This window comes from Ranitomeya imitator, chromosome 10, assembly GCF_032444005.1.
Source record: "Ranitomeya imitator isolate aRanImi1 chromosome 10, aRanImi1.pri, whole genome shotgun sequence".
NCBI classification, from domain to species: Eukaryota; Metazoa; Chordata; class Amphibia; order Anura; family Dendrobatidae; genus Ranitomeya; species Ranitomeya imitator.
The window spans coordinates 115,696,901-115,709,275 of record NC_091291.1 but is presented as its reverse complement, the minus strand read 5'-3'; the positions used below and the strand labels follow the sequence as shown (position 1 = coordinate 115,709,275).

The window sequence follows — 12,375 nt, the reverse complement described above, 5'->3', positions numbered from 1 at the left end:
CTCTATAATTTGTAAAGCGCTGCGGAATATGTTGGCGCTATATAAATAAAAATTATTATTATTATTTATTGATATTTAAGGCAAAATGACACAAAAATACATAATAAAATCATAAAAAATATGAAAGAAACAAAATAAATTAATAAAATTGTATGTGGGGGAAAAAATAAAATTATAGAGAGAGAGAGAGAGAATATATAGAAAAATATATATTAAATATAACGAATTCTCTTGTTTATTTTAGATAGTGACTGGTATAAAAAAATGAATAAATATGTGAATGACCCTAATAATTAATTCTCAAATAAAGTGCAATATTAGCCATAAACAATTCATTAAAAAACAAAGTGCTTAAAGTAAGATATTAATAAAAAATAAGGGTATATGTGCATAAAAATAAACGTGCATAAAAATACATATACGGTATGTGTACCCTATCAAATAAACTAAACCGTAAAGGGGTCTGCAGTGCCCGTGGGCAGCATGAATCTGTCTCAGGGGCTGACCCCTGGTATAAGTGATGATGTGATCGCAGGTTCAAGGCCCCTAAGGAAACTAAGAAATTAATAATAAATAAATTAAAAGTCTGATCTATCTTGGTATAAAAATTATTTTAACAATGCATTAAATATAAAACGAAAAAAAAAACAAAAAAAAAGAGTCAAAACACAAGAACTGCTGTTTTTCGGCCACTGCACTTACTACAAAACTAAAATAAATAACATTATATGTACTCCAAAATGTAACGATAAGAAAACATATGCTAAGTTTGCAAAAATACGCCCTCAAACCAACACAGTGCTCTATAGTCTCATTTTGGCCACCCTGAGCCACTTTATATTCAGAAATATCATTGCTCATTGTTTGTATAACATGTTCAGAGTCACACTGGGAAATGCATTCACACCAGTCTTAGTTCCCTACTACGGGCACCAGTGTCAACCAATTAATCTTAGTGGTGTGTCCGTGGTGCATACGAGAATAATATACACCATAAGAAGACATACTGGTACAGTCATTCCCCATGGAAACGGTTGGGAACACTGACAGCCGATAGCAACCAATCACAGTGCAGCTTTTAGTTTACCACAGCAGTTTACAAAATGAAAGCAGAGATCTAATTGGTTGCTATGGGCAACACAGTCTTGAGAAATGAGGCCTAGTTTGATCAGAGCCTCAACGCGATCATTAAACTGACCTGATCGACTACCGATATTCTCAAGGGGGCCTCCAATACTCCAGTCTCTTTATCAAAGTATGCACTGGCATCATGTGAAAGCGAATTCCTAGAAAAGAAGAACGATCACAGATTTACAAAAACTTGTAGCCATAACGGAAAATCATAATTTCTTACACAATTGTTTAAATTTACAGTATAAGCCATTTCCATACTGAAAAATATAGTTTCATACATAAAATATCAGTCAGCCAACAAACACCGTGTATAAGTGCCGCCATTATTTCCTGACATTCATTCAGAAGAGTAAAAACAATGTAAATGTCAGAAAACAAGATTATCATCCCTGTCAGAATCAGATGCAAGTTTTACTAGTTATTTACTTGGCTCTATATAAATAATTGGGAAGAATTAAATCAAAATCAATTAAAAAAACACAAATATTAATTTTGAGAAAAGAACTTAGAAGGAGTCTGTGATCCCAAACTGACAATATAAACTAATACAGCCCCTATAAAAAAAATAAAATCGCTCCTTCAGGAGTATGTTCACTCCTAGTGTCTTTCTTATATTTTTTCCATTAAAAAAATGCCATAAAAAGCGCCGATAAAATGCTAAAAAAGGGTCCTTTTAATTTCCATAAAATTGCAAAAGATGCCAAGCAATTCAAAGAAATGAGCAGAGCCTTCTTCAGGTACTTTCAATAGAAGTCAGTGGCAAAGCTCAAGATAAGCCCGAAAGATGCCTAAGCGTATTTGCACGTTTTGTATGTATTTCAGTTGCGAAAAAAAAACAATAGCGCTTTCTTCATAGTTTTATGGATTTAAAAAAAAGTCCGGATAAAGAAAAATGCTGAAAAAAGGCTCAAGAAACGACCAAAAAAAGACACCTGAAGATGATAAACCGCTGTGTGCGGTACGTGTTTTACACGGACCCATTGACTTTAATGGGTAATCCGTGCGCTCCCACGAACACTGACATGTCTACATGTTTTGCACACGGACACACGGTCTGTGAAAACATGCTGACATGTGCAGAGACACATTGATTTCAATGTGTCTACGTGAGTCAGTGTCTCCGGTACGTAAGGAAACTGTCACCTCACGTACCGGAACCACTGACGTGTGAAACCGGCCTTAGGTAGCCCTCCACTGATTAGTGTTTTATGACATGTCCTTTTTACAAATTAAGAAACACTAATTTGGGACTTCCCCTTATGGGCTCCTTTATACACTACACCATTAATTAAAAAAACGCCATGAATTTACATTTGCAACATGCATTTTGTCCCTGGTATTTGTTTTGTTTTTGAAAAGAAAAAAAAAAGCCAAGAACTGCAATACAGCCACAAAAATCTTTGTAGAGTATTTATATTTCATTACTGATTTAGATTTAACTTGCACACAAATATGGAATATGGAAAAATACCATAAAAAACGTAGTGTTTTTCACAAAACTATTGTGTACGAAACCTGTCTGTGTGCCTATCTGTAGAAGGCTCTCATCTGTTTCTCTCGTCCTCTTCTAGCAGAAGGTCACTGGCTTTGCTGTCGTTGTGTTGTCATGTGTACGCTGATGGTAATTTGTTTACTGTGCTGTTGGCTTATACTGTACTGCATTGCGGATCATCCTCGTACAGAGTGCAAGTAATAAATGACTCAGATTTTTCTGGTCAAACATGTACAGGTTTACTTCTGTAGACCACTTAACTTGCATCAATGATTTCTAAAGAATAATGTTTTTGGCTTCAATTATTGTGACACCTGCTTGTACTGATGCACACAATCAACCTGCATCCAAAAGTTAATTAAACTCACATACGCCAGAAGAACATCTACAAGCTGTTCTCCTACTTGGAGGCAGTAGAGTTATCTCTCCGTCCATATGTCACCTTGACATTGACAAATCAGTGACTATGACCCCGAGACTCTCTAATAATAGGACCATGACAAGACATGTGGGTAATAACAGAGCCAACCCTACATACTATGTATAGTTTACTAAACTGTACTTGATAAGAAACATACAGGACATATATCTTTTGCTCTGCCCTTAAAGGGAATCTGTCAGCAGATTTTTGCTGCCTCATCTGTCAGCAGAGTAATACAGGCAAAGAGAAGCTGAATCCAACGAGGTATCACTTAGTTTACTGGGTTCAGCAGTTCTGACATAATCAGAGCTTTTAGATTTATAATAAAGCAGAGCTGAGAAAGCTAACCCCGCCCATACCAAGCTCTCCATGTAAAAAGTCCATAGACAGTGAGGTGCCTATCACAGGAGGGGGCGTTGCCACACTAGTGTAGTCCGGAAATAGTGATAAATCCTTCATAGTTAGTAAACTACAGCATGTACTTTGACAAGTGATGCATCGCTGAATTCTGTGTTTCAGCCTCTATCTCCTGCTGGCTTCAGATTACATAGCAAAAACCTGTTGGCAGATTCCCTTTAATAAGTCTAAAACAAAAGCTAATTATAAAGACAGGTTCGATCTCTTTTTCTACCTTTTAAGTAACTTTTCTTTCTTGATTTGTGGTCTACGCTGAAGTTTTTTGTGCCAAATTCATCGAAACGCTGCATTTATTAATTTTGCACAAAGCCTAACATTTTCTTATTTTCTATTTTTCCCTATTTGCACACAGATTTTTTTTTGAGACATTCTTGGAATAGAATCTGAATGGAAATGGAGGAAACTCCAAAACCTCTTCCAAATCTGAAAACTCATCAACAACTTGGGAGTTTCTAATAAGGTTCTGCTCCATAAAGTCAGCAAAAGAATCCGTGTGCACGCAGACTTTAACTTTTGCTAGCGGGAAAAGTTGCACGTTCTGTTGCAAAAAATGTGACAAAATAACTGGCGCACATAAAATCACTCCAGGGGAAACTGGAGTAAAGTTGCACTCAAATTTGTGACTTTTTTTTTTTTTAAACGTCAGATTTAATGAATCTGTCTAAAACATCTGGAAAAGCCAAACTGACGTAAAAATAATAAATATCAACTAAACCACGAAAGACAACTTGAAAAAAGGCGCATTTTGTTTGGTGAATGTCGCAAATCAAAAAGTCACCAATTGAGAGGTATTCATGACAAAAAAATGGCAGAAATCCAATAATGAATTAGACACAATGCTTTTTTTTCACCATAAGAACTATTACTTTGCGGAATTGACTACTCCAAGAACAGAATACAGTGGCTTAGATGCTTTTTCAGAAGAAAATAAATAATTATGTACATGTGTAAATGTAATTTCTGGATGTTTGGTCCAGTGGATCGACAATTGAGATAAGGAGGGTAAGATTAGGGGGAATTGGATTTCAGCAAAAATGCTGCTACAAGGGGGCAAACACTTTTTCACACATCTGTATTGCTATGTGTCATTATTTTCTCTAGTTATCAACAAGCTTGGCATTGGGAATGCGCAGAAAAAGAAAAGTTGCGGCACAAATTAGTGCAGAGCTGCCTAGATCTACCCTGGTAATTCAATGAGATGGAAATCAAGCACTTATTCTGCAAGCTCTATTTCTTGTACAAAGCTATAAACTTTTTATTTTCTCACTATCCAGCATTTTTTAGATGAGCAGTTGGCAAAAGGAAACAAAAAAGCTGCAGATCTGTCATGGTATCTTGCATTAATCAATGGAGTCCCTGCTATACCACAATCAGGACCACAATAAATATCCCTTACATGTAAGGCTGTTGAATGGGTCCTTAAATAAAAGAGCAAAGACATGGAGAGATCTGCACGGCCAAAGAGACTAAGTAATCTACCGAGTCTGTATATCACGCCCGCGTCAAGATTGTTAAAGCGAACATCGGTCCCTGGTGTGCCCATCTTGTTTTCTTTCCAAATTGGCATTAAGAACTGCACAGTAAGGAAACCACAGATATATAAATCATAAAAATACAGAGGTAGAAGATGACACTTCATTTTTCTTACTTTTTGAAAAGTTGTGCCATAACATCTTGATTATATGGGATCATTGAAGCGGTGTAAAATATAAGTTTATGTTTTATAGGAAGGGGCCTATGCAAAATGTGATATTACATATTAATAAGGCCAGGTTCACATTGCGTTAATGCAGCCCGTTCAACACATGCGTTAAACGGGCTGCGTTAACGCAAGTGCCGACTTTCTATCTGCGCTAGCGGTGACGGACCAAGAAACGCTGCAGCCAGCGCCCCTGGGTCCGTCACTCAATGACGGCATATAGCTACCGCACACCCATTATGGCCAAAATCGAGCTCATTGGCAGCATTAATGGACTGCGTTACACCGCGTTATGTCGCGGTGTAACGCAGTCCGTGTAACGGACTGCTAGAACGTAATGTGAACCTGGCCTTACTCTATTATGTGCCCATTCAGTATTATGGACTTATAGAGATTCTACAGGGGGCTCAAGACGTGGCTAATTCCACAATTATTTATTTGTTTTCTTAAGGAGGTTCAGCCACAGATAATTATTACTTATCCGCAGTTTACGTGGCAAATATATAATTGAGGGGGGTCCAACTGATCCAGACAATAAGGGTCCCAACGCCCTGTGTTAATTGACTGATAGTGTGAATCTCTACCCATCGATCCTTTCACTTTTATGGATCTCTGAAAGTAGCACTCCTGATCCCTCACAGAAGTTTGTTGTTAATAAAAAACGAACTGTGCTTTATTCACTCTCCATGGGTCCATAGCCGAGTCTCCGCCAATGCTCCCGGTGTATGGTATAGACTGCAGCGCTGACTTTACATTGACACTGCTGCAGCCAATCAGTGAGCTGAGCAGCTTCTCTCGAGTAGATGGCAAGAGCCACAGAGTTCAGTCATTTACTGCAGCATTGTTGATGTGACATCAGCACTGCAGAAAACAAGGGCAGATGAAGAGGAGCGTATTTTCGGTCTGAGTGCCATCTGGCAAAAGATAGAATCACACTCAACCAATGTTATTCTATGGGGCCGTGCACATGTCCGATATTTTCCTTGGACATAGCCAGTCCGAGGGAAAAAAGTGCAGCATTGCCCTAGTTTGATCTGATATTTGGATCATAGTCAGCCATGTCTAATGACATCCGAGTGCAGCCCGATTTCTGCGCACTGACACAATGGAGAAGATGGAGACATTTTTTTCACCATCTTCAACTCATTCGAAAGAATCGAATAGCACTATGCTGACACTTAGATCAAACTCAGAGTATGATCAGAGTGTGCTTTGCATAATTGATCCGATTTTATTGGATGACAAGAAATATGCTCGTCTGCACCAACAAACTGTGGGTGCGGCTGGGAAGACTCAGCTATGGATCCAGGGATGATGAGTAAAGCACAAGATTTTTTTTGTTTGTTTCTTGCCAAACAGACTGAGCCAAAACTGGAAAACCCCTTTAACAAGGGGTAAACAGAACCACTGCTCTCATTATCAGTGAGTGTCTCAGCGGTCAGACTCCTATAAAACTAAATTTATCAGCTATATGGAGACGTTGATGGAATAAGGATATTCCCTTTACATCAACATTTATGAGATATCTAAGAGTAAGTCCATGGATGCATCTGAACCCAAGAAATGGAAATTAGTGAATCTTGGCACCTATACTTTGCTAACTGGCTCCTTGAATATGTTTAGGCCGTTGCTTAGGTGCACAGGTCAAGACCCTCTGGTGACAGCTGCAGATTTTCCTAGTCTCTAGCAATCTGATTGGGCCACCGAAATCCAGGTTAATGCCTGTAGTCTCGCATTTAATACATATTGCTAGTAGAGTCGGTCCGGACTGATTCGCCCAACTGGGTCCACCGGCTATGTCAGTAATCTGTGGCCACTGGACAGGATCTGTGAGAATCTTCTTTTGATTAACCGGCCTGGTACAACATCACATGTGCCGCAAGAAGAGCTGAGCAAACCATCAGATAGGAGGCGCATCTCAAGGCTTCCCGTCCAGCGGTCATAGTTCACTGATGTTACCGATTGACCGGATCCTGTAAATCGATTTGCACCAACTCTAATTACTAGCACTAAAGGAAGGCACTCGCCACTGCTGGGGCAAAGATATCTAGGAAAGAATATATTAATGTATAATATTTCACTAATGTGCATGTGGACGGGACATCCGGCAGGAGATGCATCGCCCCATAATTGTTTTTTTTAATAGGCAAACATTCAATCCGTTATCACATAACACAAAGCATGTAAATTATCAGCATCACTTAGGTCTAAAAAATAAGATGTAATGAAGTGAAAATGGATTTACTTATCTGATTAGTATAAAATATGCATAATGCGCGATTACAATCTCCTGTTATTGCCCTGGCGTTTGTCTCTGCTGCTTAATCTCAGTAAGCCATTTGGAGTAATGTTTGAAGGCTATAAAAGCGTGCGTTAGTGGCAGAAAATACTGCTAACAGCTTTCACAATGGAAACATTAAGTGAAGAGTTTAAGTGAGAGCAATGATTTACGAGGCGAAATAGTGAATGGCCTTTATTGCAGTAAATTGCTGCAATCCACAACTGATATACTGAACATCCAAAGAGTAATTTTTGCACCATTTAAAAAAATTAAAAAAAAGATGTAAGGTACGGATGAGATGTGAGAATAAACAAGTTTTTATTCTCACATCTCATCAGTACCGTAGACTGTTTTTTTCTTCTTTAAATGTTGCAAAATATTGCTGCCATTATTAGTACCTGAGTTATTTCTGTGTGGACAACTTTTAGCATAAAAGTAAAGCAACTGCTCCGGATCTATTGCACGCTGTATAATCATTATTACCTGTATGAACATCAGCCATTCATTAAACCAGACAGTCAGTAAATCACTAAACTGGCCTACTGGGGGATAATGAACATACCAGGACCATGCACTCTTAATTTTGGTTCAAATGGGGTCTATGAAATTTTTTTTTTTTTTACATTTGGCGAAAATTTTGAAAATTTCGCAATTTTCCAACTTTAAATTTTTATGCCCTTAAATCACAAAGATATGTCACACAAAACACTTAAGTTAAATTTCCCACATGTCTACTTTACATCAGCACAATTTTGGAACCAAAATTTTTGTGTTACAAAGTTGACCAGCAATTCCTCATTTTTACAAACACCATTTTTTTTTAGGGACTACATCACATTTGAACTCACTTTGAGGGGTCTATGACACTATGCCAAAAACTGCACCCCTTAAGGTGCTCAAAACCACATTCAAGAAGTTATTAACCCTTCTGATGTTTCACTGGAATTTTTGGAATGTTTAAAAAAATGAACATTTAATTTTTTTTTTTTCACAAAAAATTTACTTCAGCTGCATTTTGTTTTATTTTACCAAGGGTAACAGGAGAAATTGGACCCCAAAAGTTGTTGTGCAATTTGTCCTGAGTACGCCGATACCCCATCTGTGGGGGTAAACCACTGTTTGGGCGCACGATAAGAGCTCGGAAGGGAAGGAGCGCCATTTGACTTTTCAATGCAAAATTGACTGGAATTGAGATGGGACGCCATGTCGCGTTTAGAGAGCCCTTGATGTGCCTAAACATTGAAACCCCCCACAAGTGACACCACTTTGGAAAGTAGACCCGCTAAGGAACTTATCTAGATGTGTGGTGAGCACTTTTACCCACCAAGTGCTTCACAGAAGTTTATAATGGAGAGCCGTAGAAATAAAAAATCATATTATTTCACAAAAATGATCTTTTCGCCCCCAATTTTTTATTTTCCCAAGGGTAACAGAAGAAATTGGACCCCAAAAGTTGTTCAATTTGTCCTGAGTACGCTGATACCCCATATGTGGGGGTAAACCCCTGTTTGTATGAACAGCAGAGCTCGGAAGGGAAGGAGCACCATTTGACTTTTCAATGCAAAATTGACTGGAATTGAGATGACGCCTTGTCACGTTTGGAGAGCCCCTGATGCGCCTAAACATTGAAACCCCCCACAAATGACACCATTTTGGAAAGTAGACCTAAGGAACTTATCTAGATGTGTGGTGAGCACTTTCACCCACCAAGTGCTTCACAGAAGTTTATAACGCAGAGCCGTGAAAATAAAAAAAATTTGCCACAAAAATTATTTTTTAGCCCCCAGTTTTGTATTTTCCCAAGGGTAACAGGAGAAATTGGACCCAAAAAGTTGTTGTCCTATTTGTCCTGAGTACGCTGATACCCCATATGTGGGGGAGAACCACCGTTTGGGCGCATGGCAGAGCTCGGAAGGGAAGGAGCGCCGTTTGGAATGCAGACTTAGATGGATTGGTCTGCAGGCGTCACGGTGCATTTGCAGAGCCCCTGATGTTCCTATACAGTAGAAACCCCCCATAAGTGACCCCATATTGGAAACTAGACTCTCCAATGAACTTATCTAGATGTGTTGTGAGAACTTTGAACCCCCAAATGTTTCACTACAGTTAATAACGCAGAGCCGTGAAAATAAAAAATCTTTTTTTTTCTCCACAAAAATTATATTTTAGCCCCCAGTTTTGTATTTTCCCAAGGGTAACAGGAGAAATTGGACCCCAAAAGTTGTTGTCCAATGTGTACTGAGTACGCTGGTACCCCATATGTTGGGGTAAACCCCTGTTTGGGAGCACGGGAGAGCTCGGAAGGGAAGGAGCACTGTTTTACTTTTTCAACACAGAATTGGCTGGAATTGAGATCGGACGCCATGTCGCATTTGGATATTTTGTTGGACTGAAAATACGGTCATGTGCAGAAGCCTTTAACCCCTTTTCGACATGGGGATTAGTAGTACGCTGATGTCAGACTCCCCGTTTGGTGCAGGCTCTGGCGCTGAACCCACACCTTTCTGGGCACATGGCAGCTCTGGTCATTTATTTTTTTTTTAGATATTTTGTGTATATGGAGAAAATTAATGGTAGACTTACACTAGAAGTGGAGAGGAGAAATAAATGCTTTAAAACATTTAATGAATTACCTTCACTCCTGATTAGAAAAATATATGGAGGGTTGACAGCTTACACATTCCCATACCATTATGATTTCTAGGCACTAACCTTGGTAAAAACTTGAGCTGAACACTAAAGGAAGACTGAGCTTGGATGAAGCCCGTCTTCGGAAGCAGCTCCATATGGTTCCTTAGTCCTTTGCAGACCTCAAACTTTAAACGAAGGGCTGTTGTTGCTCTGCAAATGACAAAGAACATATATTAGCTATGGATGTTGGCAGTAAATTATATGTGATTTTTTTTTTACACTTTCAAATTTCATTCCAAAAACTTGGCTAGAAAGTCTCATATTGTTTTATCCTGCAAAATACTAAAGTGTTTTACATGACAATTATTATTTTGAGAGGGGAAGCAGCAAATCAATGTAGTCCCACATTTAATGTATTTTTTATTACTTAGAATACAGCAAATATAATTATTAGCAATGTTTTCTCTGTACTGTGTTTGTGATTTGCATATAATGTGATTTTTGGACAATATTAGACATGATTTCTCCTTGTGTCCTCTTTGGATCCACGGTATGACATGTGAATATGATAATATAATGCAATGTTACTGTTCAGCATAACACTCTGTCCATATAATTGGAAAGTTTACTTTCCTCTTTCAACCAATTATGTTGGAAGGGTTTGGGAGGTATTAACCTCTGCTTGCCAAACATCAAAGTAAAAGAAGATTAACAAGTTTTATGCATAATACATCTATGGAGGACTTCTTACATTTAGCCTCAAGTCTGAGTCATCCAATGCTTTAAAGAAATCACTTAAATTGCTGTGCTGTTTTAACTTTTTTCTTTTGGAACGTCATCATGTGTGGTTACAGGACATTGAAGCTATAATAATCTTTAATAATAATCTTTATTTTTATATAGCGCTAACATATTCCGAAGCGCTTTACAGTTTTGCACACATTATCATCACTGTCCCCGATGGGGTTCACAATCTATACAGCTATACAGTTTTGCAAAAAAGTGTTTGCTCCCTTTCTGGATTTCCTATTCTTTTGCATGTTTGCCAAACTTAAATGTTTCAGATCACCAAACAAATTTAAATATTTGACAGAGATAACACAAGTAAACATAAAATGCTGTTCTTAAATGAAGGCTTTTATTATTAAGGGAAAAAGAAATCCAAACATACAGGGCCCTGAATGAAAAAGTAATTGCCCCCCCCCCCCCCCCACCCACCCCAAAACACAAAACAATTGTGGTTTATCACATCTTTGGGAAGCGGAGTTCAAATTCCCTAGCCACACCCAGACCTGATTACTGCCACATCTGATCTCAATCAAGAAATCACTTAAATAGGATCTGCCTGACAAAGTAAAGTAGACTAAAAGTTCCTCAAAAGCTAGACATCATACCACGATTCAAAGAAATTATGGAACAATGAGAAACAAAGTAATTGAGATCAATCAGTTTTGACAAGGTTATAAAGCCATTTCTAAAGCTTTGTGACTACAGCAAACCACAGTAATAGCCATTATCCACAAATGCCAAAAACATGGAACAGTGGTGAAACTTCCCAGGAGTGACGACTCATCCAAAAAATCACAAAAGAACCCACAACAACATCCAAACAACTGCATGCCTCACTTGCCTGATTTAAGGTCAGTGTTTGTGACTCCACCATAAAAAAAAAGAGATTGGGCAAAAATGACCTGCATGGCAGAGTATGAAGACGAAAACCACTGTTGAGCAGTAAGAACATAAAGGCTCATCTCAGTTTTGCCAGAAAACATCTTGATCCCCAAGACTCTTGGGAGAATACTCTGTAGACTGACGAGACAAAAGATGAACTTTTTGGAAGTTGTATGTCCAATTACATTTAACGTAGAAGTAACACAGTATTTCAGAAAAGGAGAATCATACCAACAGTAAAATATGGTGGTGCTATTGTGATGGGCTGTTTTGCTGCTTCAGGACCTGCAAGGCTTGCTGTGGTAAATGGAACCATGAATTCTGCTGTCTAACAAAAAATCTTGAGATGCTGTGGCATGAGATTAAAAAGGCGGTTCTTGCTCGGAACAACAGTTCTGCAAAGTGAGACAAAATTCCTCCAGAGCGTTGTAAAAGGCTCATTGTCAGATATCGCAAATGCTTGATTGCAGTTGTTGCTAAGGGCGGCCCAACCAGTTATTAAGTTTAGGAGGCAATTACTTTTTCACACAGGACCCTGTAGGTTTGGATGTCTTTTTCCCTTAATAATAAATACATTAATTTTAAAACTACATTTTGTGATTGTTTACTTCTGTTATCTTTTTCTAAAA

At 38.4% G+C, this 12,375-nt stretch overlaps 1 protein-coding gene across 1 annotated transcript in view; it reads right to left on the bottom strand.

Moving 5' to 3' along the window:
• CFAP74 (cilia and flagella associated protein 74) overlaps nt 1-12,375 on the bottom strand; it is a 211,304-nt gene that overhangs the window by 65,089 nt on the left and 133,840 nt on the right. The window contains exons 22-23 of the mRNA XM_069741966.1: nt 10,157-10,285; nt 1,199-1,286 (exon numbers count right to left, since the gene is read on the bottom strand). Of these exons, the coding sequence (XP_069598067.1) occupies nt 1,199-1,286; nt 10,157-10,285 (217 nt within the window). The remainder of the gene's footprint in view (nt 1-1,198; nt 1,287-10,156; nt 10,286-12,375) is intronic.